Genomic DNA, 25,192 nt, shown 5'->3' with positions numbered 1-25,192 from the left:
CCAAAAAGAATAAAGGTTTATATCTTAGTTAAATTAGAACATGTCTTTTATTACTTTAAGTTGTGTTGGTTTATTAGTTGCTAGGATGAGCAGCTGAATCTAGCTACTCTTGTTTAGCTAGATGAAGCTTCAACCTTTTGAATAGTTCAATGTTTATGGATTAAGTTTAGTTGGTAAAAATTGCTTGTGTTTGATTTGTATAACCTAGCATGCTATTGTTTGTTTCTCTAATTGCTTGATTGCATGTTCTGTGTAGTTTAGTGACCATTAATTGCATGAACTTGTTTACCTAATGATTTAGTGAACATTGAATTGTTAGAGCTAGGATTGACCAATCTTAGTTAGTAATTAGAGTAAATAATCTTAGCTGTGCTAGAGAACGTGTATTGTGACCATAATTGCGTTTATATTACAAATCTTACATAGCATAATTACATTCATAATTAGTTATGTGTTTAATTATGTGTGAACATACATGGTTTGACATGAATTAGTTAATTATTGGTAAAGTTAGAACTAAATTACTAATACATCTAAAAAACTAACTTAATAATCCGTAATCATTAGCTAGCCATAAGGAAGAAGTGGATTCAAACTAAACAAGAGTGTGTTTTTACTTATTGAATTTGATTTAAGTTCATCTGATCTTGTAAAATCAAATAAAACCCCTTTTAAACTTGTTAATAATTAGGTTAATTTAATATAAGTAAATTAATTAGAAACACGGTTCCCTGTGATCGACACCCGACTTACCCAAACTATACTGTAATCTGACTAGGTACACTACCTATAAGTGCATAGATAGTTAAGTTTGTTAGGTTATAAATATTAAAATTAGTGAGTACTTTTGTGCACATCACCCATAGATCAAACTTCATGGGCCAAAATCCGCATAAAATGGACATAAAGAGATCTAGGAAACCACAAGCCAAGTTGGAGACTTGATTACTAGAAAATGGTGGAAATAAGATGGTGTTGTTGGATCTACAATCTTCTCCCTGAACCTTCTAGGTCTTTCTTCTTCTTCTAGTCTTCAAGAACACACAAAACCCTCAAAAACAAGCTCACAATCTCAAGGATGCACTAGGGTTTCGAGATCTAGGGTTTTGGATCTGGGGGCTGAGAATGAGGCTGATGGGAGGAGAATAAGATGCTTAAATAGGGCACCAAGACCCGGATTTAGGGTTTCCCAATCCCATACCAACTCACCAAGTTGGTCCTCCAACTCGTCGAGTAGGTCACTTAACCCGCGACCCAAAAATTTGCTCATACTCGTCGATTCGACCCCCAGACTCGATGAGTTACCTTTCTTTCCTTGGGATTTTCCTTTCCTTTCTTAGCCTTCTGGATTCTGGGTGTTACATGGAAATTCCCTTTTAAGGGTAAAGTTTCCAACTTTACCCGCTAATAATCCTTCTTAGTGGGTTTAGCTAAAACCCTAGTTCCTTAGGACATAGATCTTTGTCTAAAAACCTTATTACTCCAACCCAAAGCATGAAAACCCGAGATCTAGGTCCTAGACACCAAATAAACACGTAAAGTCTCAGACTTTACTTCCATGCATTTCCTTTTGGGCTTAAAGGGTCATAATAACGTCTTTAAGCTTGCATGGGGCTTCCATGGTCATAAAGTTTGCACCCTTATTCCATGAAACCCCTTCTACATCCTAGATCTGAAAGGTAAGCCACTTGGGACGTCCATATCCCAAAGATCAAGATTCTTGAACCAAAACCCTCATAAAATGGAACTAAGGAGATCTAATGAACTAATAGCCAAGTTAGAGACTTGATTACCAGAAAATGATGAGGATGGAAGGAAGTCTCTGGATCTACTATCTTCTCCTTGAACCTTCTAGCTCCTTCTTCTTCTTCAAGCTTCAAGAACACACAAAGATTACTCAAGAATGGCTCACACACTCACAAAATGCTCTAGGGTTTCGTGGATTAGGTTTTGGGACTTGGAGGCTGGAAATGAGACCATAAGGTGGGGATTAAGATGCTTAAATAGGGTGCAAAACCCCGAAATTAGGGTTTCACTCTGACAGACCTACTCGCCGAGTTGAGAGCTCTCAACTCGTCGAGTAGATTGCTTAAAACCCCACGTCCAATCTCATTTCTACTCAACGAGTTTGAGGCTCCCAACTCGTCGAGTAGCTCTACAAAAATAAATAAATTATAATTGAATGCGTACCAGGAATCAGGCGTTACAGTTTCACTCGTGGAGTGGGCTCCTATTGGCTCCTCGTTTGAACAAGGTTGATCTTATTTTGAGATGGGATTTGAAGGTGTCAGGAAAAAAAGACGTAATTTGATGTTGAGTTTATTTATTTGGTTATATGGATGATTTGGAATGCCCGAAATTTGGTTATCTTTAAGAAGTTAAAATGCAACTCGATGAAGACGGCGGATGAAATCCAACTTATTTTGTTCAGATGGATTAAGCATAGAGCTAGTTTAAGTTCTTTGAGTTGGAAACCTTCATGTTATTCTCCTTTTAATATTTTCACTTTTTCTTGATTGTTTGCTAGCTACTTGCTAGTCGGTTTATTTTAGTATATTTTTCCATTGTTAAAAAAAACAATGTCCCTCCTTTGATGATGAGAAATATCATGTGGTTTTAGGTTAAAAGGGTAAGAAGATTTTCTCAAAATCAACAACCCAGTAAATAGTAAGCATCATTGTACAAACGATATGTGATCCTTATCCCCCGTTTGATAATGTGTGTGAAAAAAACTCTCCCTTGTAATAAGTTCCTCTCAAACTAAGCAGTAAGCACCTCGAGGATAAAACGAATATAAGCATAGAGGGTTAAAAAAAATTATAAAAAAAAGGTCTTCAACAAAAGAGATTAAAAAAAATTATAATTTGATCAATTAATTTGCAATGGCATTCAAACACACAAATCGTCAAACCGATACCGTGTGAGCCATAATCCAAACCGACTATCATAAGTTGGAATCAATAAAATTGACTTTACGAAAAACCTTTTATTAGAAAATGAGGGTCCTAATAACTACATGTTATCGTCAAATATAACATCATAATAATGGGACTAATATAGAGAATATCTAGAAGGATAATGAATTGCCATCGTTTGCCATTTTAGTTTATTTCCCTAGTGTTTTTCAGAACCTAAAATATAAGTAAAGTTCTTCACTTTCATATGTATTTGTCTTGTACTTTTCTATGAGATCTTTTATGCAATGAAGCGCATATAAATTTTGACTACTTAGCATTCTCTCTTTGATTGTAAAGAAAACACAATTTAGGGTTTAACTAGATCGATGTGATTCGAGGTGCAATGGCGCATTCATTCAATCGGCTAAGAGTTTAAATAAAATACAAGAAAGTGTATAAAAGGAAACCATATATGAGACTAGAAAACTAGGAGATAAAATAAGATAAACATGACAAAAATATAATATTTTCTTCACTCCCCTTAACGCCCATCTTGCCAAGTAATAGACTAAATCTCTCAGTTCCAAGTGGTTTGGTAAAAATGTTTGCAATTTGATCATTAGTGCGAAAAGCAGCTGGTAAAATTTCACCGGTACCCATTCATGAACAAAAAAACCAGTCAATTTCAATATGTTTTGTGCGCTCATGAAAAAAGGGTTGTTTGCGATATGACGAATGGCTTGGTTATCACAATAAAGTTTTATGGCATGCTTTTGCACAACTTCCAAATCTTGAAGTAACCAACGCAACCACAAAATTTCACTAACTGTTGTTGCCATTGACTGATATTCTGCTTCTGCAGAAGAACGCGAAACAACAGATTGCTTCTTAGTTTTCCAAGAAATAATAGCACCTCCTAAAGTGATAAACTAACCAGTCTTTGACCATCTTGTGAAAGGACAACCAAGCCAATCTGAGTCACAATAGGCATTCAACGTTAAATCGCCTTTGGCAGGAAGAAAAATACCCTGACCCGTAGTAGCTTTAAGATAACGCAACACACGAAGAGCAACATTCCAATGAGTCTCACGTGGAGTAGAAACAAATTAACTAAGCATGTTAACAGCAAATGTGATGCCAGGCCTAGTAACTAGTAGATAAAGAAGACGACCAATCAGTCATCCATACTTCCCAGCATCAAGAAGAGGAGATTCATCTTCAGTAGTGAGACAAATGTTCTATTCCATAAGAAAAGTACTCGGTCTACAACCTTCCATACCACTATCTACTAAAATGTCCAAGGTATATTTTCTTTGACTAAGCACCATTCCGTCAGGCGTTCGAGCAACCTCAATACCAAGGAAGTATTTCAAGGGACCCAAATCTTTTATACTAAACTTGTTGTCAAGAAAATTCTTAATGTTGGCTATCCATTGTTCATCATCTCCCAAAAGAATAACATCATCAACATAAATGAGAGCAAAAACATGAATACCCCTTTGTTTGAAGATGAAAAGAGAATGATCTGCTTTAGAGTGTTTAAAATCGATTTCGAGAAGAGCTCTGGTAAATTTATTGTACCAGTAGTGCGAAGCTTAGCGCAAACCATACAATGATTTTTAGAGACAACAAACTATGATATCTCCTTCTTTCGCGAAACCTTGTGGCACTTTCATATACACTTCTTCTTGCAGATCTCCATGTAAGAAGGCGTCATTCACATCAATTTAATGAATAGCCCACCTTTTCTGAATAGCAACAGAGCTTGGCCACTGGTGTAAAAGTCTCATGAAAATCATCAAGGGGACTCGATAGTGTCTCATCATTTTTTTGCAAACCAGTTTTGTCCTTGTCATGGTTTTGGAAAGGAAAAACACATTCAATGAACCTCACATCTCTAGAAACGAGAATTTTCTCATTTTCAATGTCGAAACTCTATACCCTTTTTTCCCTTGTGGATAACCGATGAAAAGCAAGATCTCCCCCTTTCTTCAAATTTATCCTTTCGTGTTTTTTTTCACATAAGCTAAGTGTAACGTCCAAAAAATAAGACCAAAGATTTTCATTTTTAAATTAATAAAATTGTAATCCAAAACATCATCATGAAACCAAGGTGGAAAAAAGTGTATCAATACATCATAAAACACCAGAGTAAATCACAAAACATGGAATAAGGTGGTGTGTGCTCTGCAATCATCTTGGACTCTTCCTTTTCGAACCAGAAGGACCTGAAACATAAACTAAAATATGTAAACACAAAGCTTAGTGAGTTCCCCAAAATACCATATACCATACATAATAAGCATATAATGGGCCCCGCCTAACATCAAGCCCTGCTTGGTATATAGATTTGTCAGTCATCAGTCCCTTCCCGGTATACATATAATCATACAAACACATGCGATAATCACAAAGATAATAGCATATAGTATAGTCATCGGGCCCCGCCTGGCCTCGGGCCTTGCCCGGTAAGCATACCAATACATACAAATGTAAGAGTCACGCAGACATATAGAATCCTAACATAATAGACCAGGGGCTAGTATTGGTGCCTTTGACCCGCTAAACATAGAGATGAAACTCACCTCAAGTTGTTGAATCACTCGAATGAATCTCTGTCTGTTGGCCTAGAAAATCCCCGCACTATCAAAATCAATAACATCCAATTATTAATTAGATTCCAACCCATAACCAAAAGTCTAAGCTATTTGGCCTATCACCAAGGTAAAAGACCAATTTACCCTTTATCTAACTTGGCCCAAAACCAAGGCCCAACTCGACCATTCAAATGCCCAAATCCTAAAGCCCAATATATGGCCCAATCTTCCAAATTAGGCCCAAAACCCATCATGGGCCTAAAATCCAAGGAAGCCCAACATGTTAGCCCAACGTCCAAAACAAAGATCTAATCGCCCAACTAGGCCCAAACTTCCAAATCCACACTATGGCCCAATATCGAGGAGAATAAGCCCAAAGGCCTATATACTGATTATGTGGGGCATGCTCAGCTCGTACACTTAGCGTACTCCATCTGGGGCTAGTACGTGTAGCGTACCAGCTGGGTACGCCCTACATACTCCCCAATGTGCCAACTTACTCCATTAAGCACTTAACCCGCTAAGTCCTTTATCCAAACTCTCAAATCTGGTCCCGAAAGGCGACTTGTCACGTAAAGTTGGCAACTTTACATGCATGCATGGCTTAATGGGGCTCAAGAGGTCAAAAAGAGCTTACCAAAGGTCTTAATACATTCATAGGTCAAAATAGTCCATAAATTTTGCATTTTTATGATCATGGGGACTGAATGGAGCTAAGATCTAGCATCCATTGCTCCTGGAGTAGAGCAAATGCCCACCTTTAACATAAAAGGTTCAAAATGCCCAAGAAACATCATATAGAAGATCTAACATAAATGGGCATAAAGGTGTGAGCTTTTTACCTCAAAAAGCTTCCAAAGGAGAAGGTGATCCTGGATCCACAAGCTCAATCTACTTCTCCAAGGGTTTCTCTTCTTCTTCTTCACCTTAAGACACCAAAAATCTCTTTATCAAGCTCAAAAACTCACTAACACACTTAGAGTTTTGTTTCCATGGCAAAGGGAGGTGGAGGTTGGTCTAAAATGTCCAAGAGATGAGTTTAAGACGATTAAATAGGGTACAAACCCTAAAAATTAAGGTTCGTCCCAGACCTGCGTACTCCACGTACGCCCCACGTACGTAGGTGGAATCCGCGACCATTAGAAGGCTAGTATGCTAAGTGTACTCATAGAGTATGCCCCGCATACTAGTAAAGGACCATATTGATAACAATTTACCATTAGGGACTAAAAGAGGAACTTACCCAAAACTTAAATGTTACACTAAGAAACCTAGAACGCTCATGCGGTCATATTTAGGCTTGTTGCCGAACAGAATTTCATATGGAGTTTTTTTCTTGACCGATCGAGAGGGCAGTCTATTTATAATATAAGTAGTCGTGAGTATACACTCTCCCTAAAATTTGATGGGAACGCTAGCTTGGAAATGAAGAGCTCTAGCTATCTCTAATAGGTGTCTATGTTTTCTCTCAACAACCCTGTTTTGTTGTGGGGTGTGAACCCACAAGGTTTCGAGCACAATGTCATGCTCTTCATAGAATTTGAGCATATTATTCGAGACAAACTCACCCATGTTATCACTTCTAATCCTTTTGACTTTATTTTCAAATTGAGTTTCAACCAACTTGTAAAAGGTAATAAGACTAGAGCTAGGATCAGATTTATGTTTCAATAGATAGACCCAAGTAGAATGACTATAATCATCCACAATGGTTAAGAAGTATCGTGCACCAGAGAGCGAAGGAACACGATATCCTCCCCATATATCACAATGAATAAGATCAAAATGAGAGATTGTTTTAATAGAACTAATTTCAAAGGGTAATCTAGTTTGTTTGGCCATAATCAGAATAGTCAAAGCTTCCTAAATTGTTTATAAAGCTAATATGTTGTAATCTATAATTCGAAGCATGTCCCAACCTCAGATGCCAAATTTTTGTGTCAATCAGCTTCTCGAATATGTGTCATGTATGTAACAAAAATCCAGTAAAAATGTTACAAATTTAAACAGTTATGATTCTTGGTGATTTTACTAACCGACAAAAAATTGGATTTAAAATTCGGTATATAAAGAACATCATTGATTTTTAGATTGTCAGGTAAACAAGCACTCCCTATTCCTTCAACGGGACGTCGTCACTATTTGGTATGTTAACAGGAACGTCATCGTGTGATTCCCTCAAGCTGGTCAAGATGGAATAGTTGCTAGCAATGTGTTTGGTGGCACTAGAGTCAATTAAATGAGCGTAGAATAAGCTTGAAGAATACGCTCATTTAATTGGGACTAAGTTTCGTAGAATAAGCTTGAAGAATCAAGTTTATAACCCTTAAAGTATATAAACTATAAAGGCACTCATGCAATTATTGATCATTTGTTTATTGTCACAAGAATACATTATTTTGCCAAAAATGATTTCAAGGTTTTGTCATTTAGTGACACGATTAAATATTGTCGAACTTACGCATGATCAACTATCAAGTATATATAATTTCAGACAATTTTAGAAAGACGTGTAAGAAATTTTATAAAATTGTCCAATAATCCCTATTTTTAGAAAATTATAGAAAGAGTCAATTATAAAATTGTTTAATGATCATTATTACGTTTGAAAAAAATGAAAGATCGGTCTCTTTTTAAAATTATGTTTATCTAATGGTCCGTATGTTTAAAAAAAAATTACATAAATGGTCCCTTTGAAATTATCAAATGGTTCCTATGTTTGATAAAACTACTAAAATAGTCCCTGTAAAATAATCCTTATGTTTAAAGGGAATTGCAGAAATTATCCATAGATAAAAATTATATTTTATCTCATGATCCTCAATTCCTTATGTTTGAGAAATTGGTAAAATTATGTAATGGTCCTTATTAGAAAATTAAAGAAATTGTCAAGATGTAAAAGTTATGTAATGGTCTATGTAAGACAAAATTACATAAATGGCCATGTGTAATAACGAAATGACACAAATAATCCCAATGTAAGACAAATTTATAATAACTGTCCTTCTATAAGTTAAAGTTATAAAAATGGTCCTTGTGTAATTGTGATGTTACATGCATGGCCCGTGTAGTGGCGAAATTACATAAATGATCCACCGAAATTACAGAAATGGTGCATGTGGAACATAAAATCACAACAATGGTCTCGGTGTAATGGCGAAAATACAGAAAATGTCCATATATAAGAAAATATTACAAAAGTAGTATAAAAATATATGATTAATAAATTTGTTAAAACAAGAGGACACTTATTACATAAATGATCCATGTGTAATACCAAATTACAGAAATGGTAAATGTGAAACATAAAGTCACAGTAATGGTCCCGGTCTAATAGTGAAAATATACATATATAAGAGAACATAAGAAAAATAATATCGAAAATATATAATTAATAAATTTGTTACAACACGAGGAAACTAATTTACAAATTTTAGGCATACATTCATAAACGTACCAAAACACTCAAAAAGTATGTACACTCCTGATGTATTCAATTTGAAATAAGATTCTTGTATGAAAGCATATACCTTAGCCTTTTGTACTCTCATCATGCACTCAACGCCCCACTACAATAATACTCCTTTTCTTCAATTGGCTTTTCTTTTTCTTAAAAAGTTCTTTTTGGACTCAAATTGATTTCATTTCTGAAAGTTGATCAAAAATTAAATTTGGGTTAAAGGCGTATAGAATGGTAGAACCATGTGAACGATGCATACCAAGTGTTTGTTATAATGCCCGAAATAACTTTTCAAAGACTCGATAAAAAGAAAGCACCGTTCCTGCGTAGTTGTGAAAACAAAACATCACATAATAAACGATTTTGGCTTAATTGGGTCGCTTTTTATTCACAATCTTTCACGTTTTATTCACAATTTCTAAAAAGTTTAGTAATTTAATACAATCGAACGTAAGCCGGCCCTCTGTTTCAACGTCTTAGGAAGTTTTTTGACTGCAAGAAATCCATGCACCCAATTACAGTTGTCACTCTTTTTCATAGATAGTGCTCCGTATCTCTCTTTCTTCTCTCTCTCTCTCTCTCTCTCTCTCTCTCACTGTATAAATATATATACTACATATATACACACACACACTTACTAGCTTTCATCGAGAGAATTAGACATCAAAATACGCATCAGAAATGGAAGAAGAAATTCCCCAGCACCCACCGGAGAAAATTCTCAGAGCAGCGTTATCAGAGCTAAAAACACAGCAAGCAATTGCATGTCCATTGATGGCGATGAACTTGACATGGTTTGCCAAGATAGCCATCACCACAGCGTTTCTGGGTCGGCTAGGTGAGGTGGAGTTAGCCAGCGGGAGTCTTGGGTTCATGTTTGCAAACGTGACTGGTTTCTCAGTCTTAAACGGTCTATGTGGTGCCATGGAACCCATCTGTGGTCAAGCTTATGGAGCAAAGAACTTCAAACTCCTTCACAAAACTCTCGTAATGATGATCACTTTACTAATACTAACATCACTCCCCGTTTGTTTCTTATGGCTAAATGTCGATAAAATCTTGATTTGTTTCGGCCAACAAGAAGACATTTCTATCGAAGCAAAAAAGTATTTGATCTGTCTGTTACCTGATCTCATGATAACCTCGTTTTTATGTCCCCTTAAGTCGTATTTAAGTTCACAAAGCATCACAATCCCAATCATGTTCACTTCTGCTCTTGCGGTTATCCTCCATGTCCCTGTTAACATCTTCCTTGTAAAAACTCGGGGGTTTGAGGGGGTGGCAATGGCGATCTGGGTGACCGATCTGGTGGTGGTTGTAATGCTGGCGGTTTATGTGGTGGTGGTGGAGTTTAAAAAGGGTGGCGGGACATGGAAAGAAGGCGGATGGAGTGACCAAACATATGAAGATTGGGTTCGGTTATTGAAACTAAGCGGGCCATGTTGCCTGACCTCGTGTCTCGAGTGGTGGTGTTGGGAAATATTGGTTATGTTAACCGGAAAGCTCCCGAATGCTAAACAAGCGGTTGGAATCATCGCGATTGTTCTCAATTTTGACTATTTACTTTTCTCGGTGATGCTTTCACTTGCCACGTGTGCATCGATTCGGGTCTCGAACGAGCTTGGTGGGGACCACGCGGGACACGCGTATCGAGCCGTGTGTGTTTCATTAGGGTTGGGTTTGGGTGCGGGTTTAGCCGGTGGGTTAGCCACAGTGTTGGTTAGGGGGAATTGGGGTGGTTTGTTTAGCCGTGATATGGGGGTGGTGAGAGGTGTTCGGGATGCCATGTTGTGGATGGGTATTTTGGAGGTGGTGAATTTTCCGTTGGCGGTTTGTGGCGGCATTGTACGGGGAACCGCCAGACCGTGGTTGGCGATGTATGCAAACATCAGTGGATTTTACTTTTTAGCATTGCCTTTAGGCGTTGTTTTAGCTTTTAAGGTTCATATGGGAGTCCGGGGACTTTTAATAGGGTTCATGGTTGGGCTTCTTTGTTGTTTAATTTTGTTGGTGGTGTTAATTTCGAGGATTAACTGGACAGATGAAGCTAATAAAGCACAAAGGCTTGCAGCCGACTGCGATAAAGATGTAGGCTGCAAGGCTTCAGCAATTGCTGACAATATTGACTCAGCATGACCAGTTTGTTGGTCATGCTGCTGACAGCTCTCTCTGTGTATATAAAATTTGAAATTTTGAATTTGCTTTATCGAAAATTGTTTTGATAAATATAATATTAATATTTATCATGATAACTCCAAAGGAACCATATCCATATGATTGTGGATACTAAATAGGATAGCATTAACATTAGATATACATGTGTAATAGAGGATTAACATAAGATTTGCATTAAGTTGGGCCCACATTGACTAAAGAAGGACAATTATGTGGGTGAGAAAATGGTTGTACATCTAGAAAGAATGTAATAAAGCAGTGATTCCACTACAGCGTATCCTTTAAGTGATTGGTTTTAAAAAGGGAGTTATCTAATAACATAACAAAATTAGATATAAAAAAATAATGCAATGGTGGGAGTTTTAAAAGTCAGATATGCATGGTACTTTCTTATCTGAAATCTTAAAGTTCTAATATTTTGGAAGTTTTGAAGTTATATAAGGAAGCATTGCTTGATTGTAGAAAGTGAATATGATAAGATAAAGTTGAAAGAAACAAGAATGGTGGTGATGGTAAATTTGATTGTGAAGTTTTATAAGAATTAATTATCACAAAACTGAACAAGATGATTAAAATGGCGATTCCATTTGATACAGAAAGAGTTGGGAGTTGGTGATGAAGTAAAATTCTTAATCTTCAACAAAACCTGGTTTAGAAATTAAAGATTGAAGTTGTTGTGCTAGTTGATCATTGAAGCCAAGGGTAGCCATGATCTTGTATCCTGCTGCTTCCTTTTCAGACCATACTCCAAGAAGCAGGTGAGATGTTGTAATTTCCCCATCATCACCTAAACAAAATAAACGATTAAATTATATATCTGAATTATGATTTATTTAGAAAAATGTAATGAAGAAGGTTGGGTTGCCTGATTTGAGTTTTTGATCAACAGCCCAATCAAGGGCCTTTTGGGCTGCTTCAGTCAAAGGAGGATGCTCGGGGCTGAAAAAGAAATAGTCGGGTTTTCCAATCAATTTGATGGCCTCCTCTCGCACTTTGACAAGTGTAAATCCATTTGCACGCAACAGTTTTGAAGCCCTATTTGTTCCTGCAAAGTGCAAACAAAACAAACTATCATATTCCATTCCAATTTTCCAATTCCTTTGGCATATTCCAATTCCTTAGTCCTTCTGGGAACCAAACATCCACTTAGACTTGCCTTGTGGTGTAAAGGGATGAAGGTTTAGTTAAATTGATTATTAAGATAAATGTAGAATTGCCTAACTCTCCCTAACTTGGATGCTTGCTTTATTCCATTATATGATATGATATGATTTTGATTCCTTGTGTATGGCAAAATCTGATTGGCGTTAGAATTTCTATCAAACAGTTGATGATTGAAATTGAATGAAGTGAAAATAACCCACAATTATTATGTATACTAAACGCAATGTGCATCTATCTGATCACAAACAAAAACAATAATAAAAGGGGGAAATGGGACTAACCCTCGACCAAAATTCCCATCAGAATAGCTTCGGTACCAGTAGTTGAAAACTTGAGCTTCCTCGCTTCCAATTCGCCCATCGCAAACGACTTTATTCCTTTCAACGACCATCTAACATAATTTTAAATTGTTCCCCAATTCGTTTCATAAGAAAACCCTACATTTCCAAGAAAAATAAATAAATTACGAGAATATAAAAACTCACTTGGGAGCTTTGTCAGTCGGATTAACCCGCTCTGGATTTCTGCAACCAAAAGGAACAACTTAATTTGAAATACTCACGTCCCTTAATTTGATAATTCAATCTTGGATTGGATTCATGCAATACAAGTTAAACAACGAAAAACTCACGCAGTTGGGAGACTGAAAGTAACGGTGGCGGCGATTGTTCGGGTCTTGGGTAAATAGGGTCGGAGGTTGGAGGAATGAAGGGGGAATTTGGTAATGCCTAACCATTGACTCTGTAATTTGTGTGTAGTTATTTGGAGATTTGGGGAAAACGGGTCGGATTTCTTTATGGAATCATGATGGGAACATCGAGTAGAAGTAGTAGCAGAGGAAAAGAGCGTGTGAGAAGCCATTTTTTCCCCTACAAGAAAAAATTGAGCTTCTTTTTTGGGTAAGAAAGAATGTATTTTGGCTGACCACTTTAGATAGGGGAAGAACCGAAGAAGAAGAAAGAGGAAACTTCCAAACGTCGTCGTCGTCTATGTCAGCCCAATATTTCAAACCTGTAAGAGTGTGACTGCTGTAACCAGGCTTAATATTTTGACAGATCAGGCCCAAATCCTTGAGCCCAATAAAAAATTGTTCAATACATTTCTAAATTCTAAGTACTAACTTAGTATAAATTCCAAATGATCGACTATCTTTAAATATATTTGAAGTTTATATTTCCATACAATTATATATTAAGATGTAACCATCTACAATTTTTTTTTCTCGTGTCGATCTAAAAACGATCATTTATTTAAACAAAAATAAATGATATCGCTTATATGTGTTGCTATGATTTGTTATTATATTATTCTATTGTCATTTCTTAATCTATTATGAAATTTTTATTTTGCTATAAAAAAATATTTAAAATTTATAAAATATGCTATCTTATTGTAATCTTGAAGATATAAAATTATGACAGAGAAAAATAGGATGATAGAATATATAAATAAGTTGATTCTAGGGATGGCAAAAATCCCTATACCAAATGGGGAACCCGAAACCCGCACCCGTTTTGACTGGGGAATCCCCAGGTTGACCGGGGATGAGGACGGGGATGGGGAATACCCGAATAAAAAAAATGGGGATGGGGATGGGGATGGGGATACCCTTAATCCCCGACCCTGGACCCGCCCCTGATATATATTAATATATACAAATATTACATAACGTATATTTATAGTATAGTTTATAATACATAAAATTTGATCTAAGTAACCTAACTCATTAGTAATTACTTGGTTTAAATTATACTTTTTGCTTTTTATTTTATCTAATTTAAACTCGTATATATATATATATATATATATATATATATATATATATATATATATATATATATATATATATATATTTTTTCTCTTTGGTTGATCTATTTTACCTTAAATATCAATCTGATAATTTTTTCTACTTGATTTTTCATGTATGTATTTAAATTTGGTAGAAAATTTATTTATATTTTTTCTGCAATTTATGAGTACTTATATATTTTATAAAATCTTTAAACTTATGCTCGTAAAATTGAAATATAGAGTTTTTCTTATGTAAAAGTTTGTATGTTAAAAGAGAAAAAAAAATCTTCATGTCCCCGTTGGGGATCCCCAGACCCCGTTGGGGGTGGGGATGGGGTTTATTTATATTCCCCGATGAGGATGGGGATGAGGATGGAGATTGGAATGAGGATTCGGGATGGGGATGGGGATTGGGGTCCCCTCTGTTCCCCGCCCCCGTTGCCATCTCTAGTTGATTCAAAACATATTTAGCCAATATAGCTTTTTGGGAGTTGAGGAAGGGGGTTACTAAAATAAATTATTATCACAAAATGAATATTTTCGTTTTTGTTTTTCATCACAAAATAATTATAACTAACATATAATAGTTTTTTTTTTCGCAAAATTGTTTTATTAATGGTTCCGGTTTAAAAAAGCTTAAACAAAAGAAATTTTATTTCTTTTTTTCTTCTACAAATCTTTTTGTATAAAAATAAGGACAAAATATAGAAATGTGCACTATTTATCTATCAGCATTTAAAAAAATATATTCACATTTTCAGTTACCTTTCAGATATATCCAAATATCCATTTTTTAAGAAGTAGTTGGATTATTTTGTGACATTGACTTTATCTTGTTCGTTTTTAGGTTGACACGAGAAAAAATAAGCGATATCATTTATTTTTGTTTCGGTAATGATATATTTCTCATGTTTTACTTTAGACAATAGACAATGTTACTTATTGTTATTTTCATGTTAACCTGAAACGGAAAAATATAAATGTCATGTCACAAAATAATCGATAATTTAAAAAAAAAAAAAAAAACTTGATATTTAGATTAATGTGAAAGATAACTGATATAAAGGTTTTTCCATATATAAATAAAATGCAAAGGTTTTTCTAAATATGATATTATTTTTTTAATTAATTATGGTTTACATTATTACCGTAGTGGCTATTTTTATAGTTTCATTGCTATATATAGATAATTTTTACAATAATAATACATAATGATTCTTTTTATACCTTGGTTAAATTTTTTGAGAGGTAAGAACTAATAACATAAAGACTATTTTTATAATTTTATTATAATATAAATGCTATTTATGTAATTTTACAAATTAAAAACACAAAAACTGTTTATATATTTGTTTATTTTCTGCAAATTAAAATGGAATATATAATAAAAATGTGGGGAAGCGAAATCTTGTCATGTGCCCACACCAACGCTATAATCTTTTTTTTCAATATTTGATTTTATGAACCCTCCAATTCCGAATACAAATTCCCACCCCCAGTCTCAAGTGGTACCTTACTCGTTTAAAGGTGTATTAAATATTTATATAATAATTAGTAATTTTATTATATTTCAATATTTTTCATTTTCATTAAAATCATATCTAATCGAGACTTATTTTATAATTTTTACTATTTAATGACAACTTATTACAATTTAATATTAGTGGAGTTTATAGTTTCGTGTATTTATATTGACAATATTAAATGACCAATATATTATAATGCTTTAGAAAACTAATTCAAAAATGATAATAGAACGAACACTTCCATGTTCATTACTTTCTCTATTTTTCTTTTTATTCTTTCGGTAAATGAAAAATAATAACTTATATGTGTGTGGGCCAAAAGAAAAGATTTTTCTCGTGGGCTAAACCCAAGAATAAAACCTACGAAATCTTCCTATTTTTCATCTAAGGAAAAGTTCTCTATCCCAAATTCTCAATAATCTTCCCGAGTTTACCTAATGGAAAGAAAAGAAAGGGAAGGAAAATATGGAGAGAGAAAAAAAAAAGGAAGGGAATGAAATGAATTATTTTTTCGTGTTTCCCAGTTCGAAAGAAATGAAAGACAAAAAAGTAACGTTTTCCCGAGTTGGAAAGAAAACAAAACGAAACAACATGACAATTTTACCCTTATTTTTTTTAGTAATTTGGATAAGAATGTTCATTTGCATGTCATCTTCACATTCGTTTACACTCATATAAACATATTTAGTCAAAACCCAACAACACATAATATTCAACCAAACTTTAAAAATTGTCCAAAACAATGCAATTTGATTAGACTAAAACTCCAAAACCAGAATTCAATTCGTAAAGCCAAAAATAAATCAAACATAGACACAAGAAATCAACACCTATTATCCCAATTCACTCATTTACCTGCACCCATCATTGTTTTTAGTAGATCATTTTGTATGTTCATTAGACAAGTAAACAATGTCTTCGCATTTGTCTGGTTACGAGCCAAATACATGAGAGCACTTGATATTTCGTGGGGCTCCAAACTCATCGACTGTAATTTTTGATAAATTTCATCATTGGTTAACTCGTAATGGTAAGCACTTGCAAAAAAATTGTTGACTTCCCTCGTGGCATTAGCCACATCAACAACAACATTCATAATCTTTGTTTCAAATGTTTCCGATTCAGGTTTAAGCTCAGCTTCATCTTCTATTTCATCTACAGATTTTCTTTTTTTACTTTTGCACTTTTTTGCACTTGAATTTTGTTCGGGTGAAAAACATGTAGGAGATACAACTTGAATGTCATCTTCATCATCATATACATGGTGGTTCTCCAGTGTAACATCATTACTTGCCAATAAATCATCAACTTTTGCGATACTTTCTACTTTGATGTCTATGGTCTTGCTCAATCGAGCATTTTTCTCCTTAGTTGTTTCAACATTTTCTCCGAAACTCTATCTCTAGAAAATAATCCCTAACATTTTATCAAAGTTGGGCACCTTTTTGTCTTTAATATATCTGTTTCAAGCTTTGTCTATTTAAAAAAACTCAGATCCAATTAAAAATGTAAATAATAACATAAATATATTAAAAACAAAACTAAATACAACATAAGAGGAACATTAACCTTAATTAAGTTATCCTACACTTTCCCCTCTTGGCTTGTAATTTGTTGTGATGACTTGATTTTTCTAGCTTCTTGCTAGTTTTTTTTATAAAATCTCTACCGTTCTAAAAAAGTTATCCTGCACTTGATTATCTGCTTCAATTAGTTGGGTTTGAGCATGCCAACCGAACCCACGGAAGGAAATTCCATGAAACATATCATACCATTAAGAAAATATAGTTTTCAAACGATTTTTAGTTTACTTTTAGTTAAGTTCATGTTAAGTTTTTTATTGAACTCCTCAACCATATTCATGTATGCTTATGTAGTAAATTTTCCAAGAATCCTATATCCATTTTCTTGTTGGTCTATCATTACGTCAATAAAGCATCATCCATCTTATTTGTCCAGTTCAGGAAAGATTTCTTATAGGCATTTACAAAAGGTTCTTTCTTGTTCATTATCGGTTTCTACATAACAAAAAAAAGAACCATATACTATTATAAAAATAACATTGTTATAAAGTCTACAAGTTATAAAAAATAACATTAAAAAAACTAAGCAACACAAATAAATCCACATAACATTGTTCAATAAAAAACCAAATTGCAAATGAAGTACTATAACGAAATAATCTTAAACTATGTTGACATATTTATCTCATTGTTTGGAATCAATAAGTAATTAGTCAACATTTGATTTGTAATTGAGTTCCTCAGTTGTTCTTTCATGTTGTCACCCTCACATGCACCACTTGAATTATGTCTCACTTTCTCTGTTGGTGCACTTAACACCTCTTGTAATACCTCATCTTCAAGATCTTTGCCACGATCTTCGACTATCAAAAAGTTAAGTAAACTACAACATGCCAAATAAATTTCTAATTATGTTTCACAAGAATAAAAAGGTTTTTATGTACTTCTGATGATAGGGAACCTTCTTTTCAAAACACCAAATGCCCTTTCTATAGCATTACGTAATGAAGTGTGGCGAAGATTGAACAACTCTCTAGCATTTTGGTGCCCGAACGGAATATTCTTTTAAATGATACCAGGCACCTTTATACGACGCTATTAGTGTACTTCTATGAGGCAAACCCGCGTCTACTAAACAATAGCAACCTATAATTAAAGTGTAATTAGTTTTTTAGTAATAATTTTAACCTAAAATAAAAGTTGGTATTATAAATTACCATTTGGAATTACTAGTTTATCATCTATGTTGAGTGCATTCTTCAGTATCCTTGAGTCTGATGCAGTATCCTACCAACCGGTTAAAACATACATAAACTTTAAATCAAATGAACAAGCAACTAAGACATTTATAGTTGAGTATCCCTTGCGACCACGATATCTAGGGACATCTTTATTTGGTACTTTTGACACGAATATGTGTACCATCAACTACCCATATACAGATTTTGAAGTAAGGAAAGATTCTCTTTTTCTCTTGAATTTCTTTAGGGACAACATCACATGTTGGTTGTTGAATATAAAGACTTTCTAATGATATAACTGCACATAAAACTCTATGGAAGAACCTCTTAATTGTGGATTTAGAGTGCCGATACATCCAAGAGACAAATTTATTTCTCAAATTGTTACCTGCAATGTGCAAAAATCTTGCAACATGCTCTTCGACAGACATGCGTTAGGTAGGTCGAAGACCACCATCACTTTGTAAAATAGTGCATAACTTATTAAAATCTTGCTCACTCATACGGATAAGCTCACGACATTTACCACCATTTGAAATGTTATGTAACAACTCTTCTCGTACACATCGACGTTTTAAAATTTCTTTTTTAGTAGATAAATTAGGACGATTTGTGATGGTAAGTCTACGTTGTGCCATAATGGCCATCAACAAGCAAATTAGATGAACTACTTATGTTTGGCTTGATTTCATAATATGGGCGGGTGAAGGAAGATCATTATCAGTAAAAAGTAGCAGCATGCCATACAGATTAGGCCAAGGGCAAAATACTCCAACGTGAACAACATGGAAGAACAAATAGCATCAGCAAGAAGGATTGAAAACAGAAAGCAACAACAACACATTTTGGATTATTATTGTTGATTGATATTTATTGCTAGTGTTAAAAAAATGAAAATATGAATGAAAGAGTCACAAAAAACAAAAGCAAAAGCAATCATAGTTTAGAATATGACAATTACTAGTTGCTAGTGGTAGGAAAAAAAATGAAAATAGGAATGGCAAAAATAGTCAGGTTCACTTATTTTAATATTTCCATCTTGGTTTTGAGGATGATTCACGTCTATAGCATATATGAATGTCGAGGTAATGCAAAGAAGGACACTTATTTTAATATAACAACGAGTTTTAAACACTAACATCTGTCAGTTTTAACAAAATATTTGATTCTAAGTAGCATAATAGTTGATCTGTAGAATCAACCAGGAGAAACATCAAGTATTGGGTGATGAATTTGTTATATATTGGGCCAAGTGATAACTTTTAGAAATTTTGATTTTTTCTTGCTTGTTTTCATCTTATTGAAGAAAACTTGATCAAATATGGTTGCTTGTTTTAGACTTCATATATTCTGATAAAAACAATAACCATTACATGTTTCTTGAAACTTAGGCACCGAAGGCTGCTATTTTGTGCTTATATTTAATATTTTCATGTTGTTTTGAGGATGATTCACGTGTACAACTGTTAGATGCATTTTATATGCATCTTTTAGCCTAATTTCCTATGTATTTCATTATAAAAAGCTAACTAGTTCCCGGTTATTCTTATGTATTGTGTGTTTCATGATTGTTTTGAAGAATGCCCGTACTGCTCACGTTTGTTATGACTTTTCAGGGACTTTTGGAGCACATGTATGATTGCGCAAGTTCGGGATGTGTTTGTGGATGCTTAATAGCTTAATTGGAGTCTAGACCAAGGAAGGATCCCGAAAAATGATCAACAACTGCTTGGAAGGAGGAACGACGATCAAAAGAGCCAAAAAGTAACATGCGATCGTACCTTGTCTCCTTGCGATCGAAGGTTTGCCTTTGCGATCGCAGATTGGGTCGCAAGTTGCCTACGAGGTTTTGTCGAGCCAAAAAAATCATCAGCTTAGAAAAAAGAAACATGTGATTGCAAGTTGGTCCATTTGCGTCGAAATGGCAACGTACTTCATTAAAAAGTCTCGTGACTCGTTTTGGATGATACATGCGATCGCAGGTTGTCCCTTTGCGATCGAAGGTATGGCGTTTTGACAGCAAGACGTATAAATACAGCCCCATACTCTTCCAATAACCCTAATTGGCGATTCCTAACGATTTAGAGGCGATTTTCAGAGGTTTTCAAGTGAAGAACGCAGATCTAAAGAGACGATTCGATTCCAGTTCATAGTTTAGTAAGATTTATCATTTAGATTCTATTTCCACTGTTTGTAATCCATTTTTAGCCATGTCAGGCTAAAAACTCATATTTCAGTTTCGCAAGATGTAACCTTTTCGTATGATTAATCATTAGGCACTATGTTGACTATGATTACTATTTAGTTTGATCAATTTTGTGTTAAATTGAGTGTTTGGTTTTGATTTCAATTTCTGTTGGCCACTTAAATTGTTTGTGAATCATTCTAGTCATCTAATTGTTTAGATTCGTAATTGTCAAGATTAATTAGTAAAAAGTGGCAAGTATTAAATTAATTCTAAGTTTAGGCTTAACTCTAATATGAAATGATCAAACAAATTTTAACGCCTCCGAGCTTATGAGAGGTATTGAACTTTACTGGGAATTATATTGTGTCTAATACAACTTTTCTTTATTAGTCAAGAGCTTGTTTGGTTACTTTAGTAAAAAGTTAGATTTAATTCATAGAACTTATTTTGATTAAATTAATTTTTGTAATAAAGGTCATTAGAGCTTGTTAATGAACCTTAGTACCAGTTTAAACACGTGCATAGTCAAATATTGTGTTGAAGGTTAATTATATGATTAGGGGAGTCACCGCGAAACTGGAATTGCTTTCTTTTATTTGAATTTTCACCACTTTAAATTTAGTTATTCTTTTTTCATTTTCGATTTCTATTAGTTTAATTTTCAGAAATAACCCCCCCCCCCCATTTTTTATGTTTATTAAATTCATCAAGAATTAAAGCACACCTTACGTAAAGAGGTGTAAACATTAGGACGTGTCCTTGAGGATCCGACCCTGCTTACATGTACTACCTGTTAGTGCAATAAAGCAGTTTATTTATTATTTTTATTTGTTTAAATCGTGTACGACAACGGTCTTAACAACAACATATATAAATGTGGAGGTAATACAAAAGAACACGTATTTTAATATAATACACTTTTGTATACATAGAAGAACTTGAAAATAATAACATATCATGATTTATTGAATGGAGATATGGTTGACTTCTATCCAAATCTCTCCAATTTGGGAAGAAGATTAGGAGGAAAGATCTTCCTTTATCTTCTCTTCTTTTCTTTCCAAAACCACCCAAAAATAAACTCGGAAACAAGATCATCTCCTCCTTTCCTCCCGATTCCTTCTGGTTACTTCCCCTTCCCTCTTTAAATGAGACTCGAGAACGAGGTGTTAAGCTTCCGATCTTCATTATGTAGACCCACTTATTTTTGAAATCTCTCTTTCTACTAGGCAACTTCACTAACTTATTCTCATTTAAGAAATTCATCCCACCTTGTATATCTTCAACCCTCTCTTTATCGTGCTTATCCTATATGGTATCTTCATAACACTCGAGCTTTTATCTATCAGTGACTACGACATACGTATCAATAGAAAAAATGGGTGAAATGGTGATGATCTTGTGTTGACCATATGAGCTAAGCAAATTGTGTCGTATATGGTACTAATAAGTGTTAGCTTCTTGTAAAGAGCCAAGTTCACTTGTGCTCGATATTATTAAATATTAGACCTACCCACCTCAAGACGTCACTTCATGAATCAACATCATTAGGTTAATATTGAAAAATAGTTGAGATTATATATCCTTCAACTTGAGATAGTTAGCTTTATCCAAGTGTAGCATTATGTCTTGATGTGGTTAAAGACTTTTCTAATAAAATCATTTATAAAGGCTACTTTCAAATGTAATGTAAGATGATTAACGCATATTTTTAATATGAGATTTGCTTATCTTATTGTTAGAGTGTGGTATCAGTTTGGCTCATTGATGAATTGAATAAATTTTAGTATGTAGCCATAACTCAATGACAACATGGTGTTTAATTAAGTCTAATGATCTTATTCATATTATCAAGAAACCAATATTAAACCCAATTAAAAATAATTTGATCTAGGTATCATGTTTAATAGTATCATAACAAAAGCAAACTAAGACGACAAATCATTTTACCATTGAATAGTTTATGGAAGTTGTTGAGGCAAACAATCATGTATTGTTTAGGGAAGTGACGTGTTGCTAGATATTTGTCAATGCTTGTAAAGTTGAGTGCATTTCTTCCTTGAACAAGTAGGCGTTTATAGGATCTAGTGTGCAAAAAACAAGGAATTTACTATAATGTTGATTATACATGGAAATGCGTAGTCATGAACAAATATGATTAAGATGGTATAAACAAGTATTATATTTATAGGAGCTTTACGACGAGAATGTTTGTATAAATTTTGTAAGTCTATTATCAAGCTTTATTGGGATATGTATGTATGGAAGACTAAACGCAATGACATTGAACACTTGTATCCAACACATGAAGAAGAGTATGGTTTCTTGGGGATGCTAAGAATCATTGATTGTAAGCATTGGATTTTGAAATATTGTCCAAATACATATAATCTACATGACGTGCTTCATCTATATCATCAATTTATACCCATAGTATCGGTCAATATTGTAACATCCCAAAATTCAAGACTAAAAATTTCATTTTTAATATAGTGATTCATAAAACAATTTATAAGAAAACATCATCAGGTGGTTTATTTCATAAAACCATAGGTCAAGTGTCTCAAAACCATATCATAATAATGTCAAAGTACAAATCTCAAGAATCTCATATGCGGAAATCATGTGTGTGATGCGCTGCTACCGTGCCAGCTCCTTTCCTTTCGAAGAAGAAGGAGCTAAAACAAAAACCGAAAACCATAAGCACAAAGCTTAGTGAGTTCCATCATCATACCACATACCATATAACGTACATACCGTCTATCATATATGGGTACTGATCTACCCCTTCGGTCTCCTTCAACCAGTAACTACCTAGCATATCAGGGTGTTGGCCTACCCTTTCGGTCCTATCGACCAGTACCTAGCCTAGCATATCAGGGTGTTGGCATACCCCTTCGGTCCTTTCGACCTGTATCTTGCCTGGCATATCAGGGTGTTGGCCTACCCCTTTAGTCCTTTCGACCAGTACCAGGGACTATTTCACCACCTACTATACCACATAGCATCCTAGTGCAATAACATATATAAGTCATATACTGCCTAGCTTATCTGGGTGTTGGCATACCCCTTCGGCCCTATCGACCGGTACTGGGGTCTATCATACCCCTCCTATCACATATCACATAGCATACAAGCATATAATCATAACAGATAACAACATACTAGATAATTATCACAAAGACAATCATCTCTACTATAACTCTTACTAGTGGGGCAACCTTGGTGCCTTAGACCCACTTCTACTGGAAGGTAACTCACCTCAATGTCATGCAGTAACTGAACTGTCCTCAGTGTTGGGATCAACTCTCCTCAAACTCCTACACATAATAGTCTCCTTGGTTACTCATTCACATTCATATCCCCTTTAAGGTTCAATCTTGGGTAATGGTCAAAGCCAAAGTCAAAGTCAACGCCCTGGTCAAAGTTAACATTCTGGTTGACTCAACTCGCCAAATTGGTCCATCAACTCGTCGAGTTCCATAATTCAGAGAATCTCGAATTCGCGATCTGACTCGTCGAGTTACCCTCTAACTCACCGAGTTTCTCCTTATGACAGAATCGGGACTTTCCATTTGAACTTGTCGAGTCCTTCCCTGGACTCGTCGAGTTTTCCTTCATACAGTCGGTACATTTGTTCACTGACTCAGCGAGTTCATCCTTGGACTCATTGAGTTCTTGACCTTTAAGTCCAAAACACATCTAATTGGCCGAGACATCCTCTAGACTCAACAAGTTGCTAAGTAACAGAGAAGGTTTGGGGAACCACGACCGACTCGCCGAGTCCTAAGAACGACTCGTCGAGTCCCCCATGATCCAAGACTATACAGTCGATTTCAGTCGGTCTTAACACATCCAAAACATAGATCTAGACTCCTAGGGTCGATATAACACGTAAAGTTTCTAACTTTACGTGCATGCATGGGTTATTTAACTCAAAAATCCCTAAAATGTGGTTCGTAGGATGCATGGGACTCCCATGGCCATAAAGTTGGCACCTTTATGCCATGGAGTCCCTCAAAGACTCTGGATCTGAAGTCAAAATCCCAAAACATGATTGCATCCATGAATGGTCCCAAAAATGGCTCCTTAAAGCCCTAAACTACTCTAAGGAGAGATCTAATAGATGAATGAACAAGGTATAAACTTTATACCTCAAATGAGCTGGAAATGGGGCACAAACTCTGGATCCACTTGCTTCCCCTTTAACTCCCAAGCTTCATCTTCCTTCTCAAGCTTCAAATCCACCAAAAACACACAACAATAGCTCAAGAACACTCAAATGGGTTAGGGTTTCGAATTAGGGTTTTATGGACTAAGGGAGGCGATGAGAGAGGCCAAAATGGGGTGTTAAGGTCTTTAAATAGGGTACAAACCCTAAAAATCAGGGTTTCACTCTGACAGTTCTACTAGTCGAGTCGAGGCTCCTCGACTCGTCGAGTAGACTTCAAGTCTCGCGTCCAAACTTCTCCCTTTCCTACTCGACGAGTTTGGGGCCTCTAACTCGTCGAGTTCCTTTGCAAAAATGAACAATTCTTATTTAAAATACATACCAATAACCGGACGTTACAAACATATGAAGAGACTTTTAGAAATACACAATCCAAAAATGCAGATAAATCTTAGACAA

General features: G+C 34.9%; 2 protein-coding genes across 2 annotated transcripts; one reads left to right on the top strand and one right to left on the bottom strand.

The window, feature by feature from the left end:
* Positions 1–9,530: 9,530 nt before the first annotated feature.
* LOC145091376 (MATE efflux family protein) lies at positions 9,531–11,167 on the top strand. The gene has a single exon (XM_079029074.1). The coding sequence runs from the start codon at positions 9,636–9,638 to the stop codon at positions 11,088–11,090; it is 1,455 nt and encodes a 484-aa protein (XP_078885200.1). The 5' UTR covers positions 9,531–9,635; the 3' UTR covers positions 11,091–11,167.
* A 469-nt stretch (positions 11,168–11,636) lies between these two features.
* LOC145091377 (ATP-dependent Clp protease ATP-binding subunit CLPT2, chloroplastic-like) lies at positions 11,637–13,238 on the bottom strand. The gene is made up of 5 exons (XM_079029076.1): positions 12,925–13,238; positions 12,779–12,817; positions 12,575–12,684; positions 11,995–12,174; positions 11,637–11,916 (listed from the first exon to the last, which is right to left on the bottom strand). The coding sequence occupies exons 1-5, from the start codon at positions 13,152–13,154 to the stop codon at positions 11,759–11,761; spliced, it is 717 nt and encodes a 238-aa protein (XP_078885202.1). The 5' UTR covers positions 13,155–13,238; the 3' UTR covers positions 11,637–11,758.
* Between the last annotated feature and the right edge of the window lie 11,954 nt (positions 13,239–25,192).

This window comes from Lactuca serriola, chromosome 3 (genome assembly GCF_051521515.1).
Source record: "Lactuca serriola cultivar US96UC23 chromosome 3, Lser_US96UC23_V15, whole genome shotgun sequence".
Taxonomy (NCBI): Eukaryota; Viridiplantae; Streptophyta; class Magnoliopsida; order Asterales; family Asteraceae; genus Lactuca; species Lactuca serriola.
The sequence above is the reverse complement of the archived record's forward strand: the minus strand, read 5'-3'. Positions and strand labels throughout refer to the sequence as shown.

Coding starts and splice junctions, on each gene's coding strand:
- LOC145091376 (XM_079029074.1), top strand. CDS start 9,636: ATGGAAGAAGAAATTCCCCAGCACCCACCGGAGAAAATTCTCAGAGCA.
- LOC145091377 (XM_079029076.1), bottom strand. CDS start 13,154: ATGGCTTCTCACACGCTCTTTTCCTCTGCTACTACTTCTACTCGATGT. Junction 12,685..12,778: donor CCGACTGACAAAGCTCCCAA/GTGAGTTTTTAT, acceptor AAATTATGTTAG/ATGGTCGTTGAAAGGAATAA. Junction 12,175..12,574: donor GATGGGAATTTTGGTCGAGG/GTTAGTCCCATT, acceptor TGCACTTTGCAG/GAACAAATAGGGCTTCAAAA.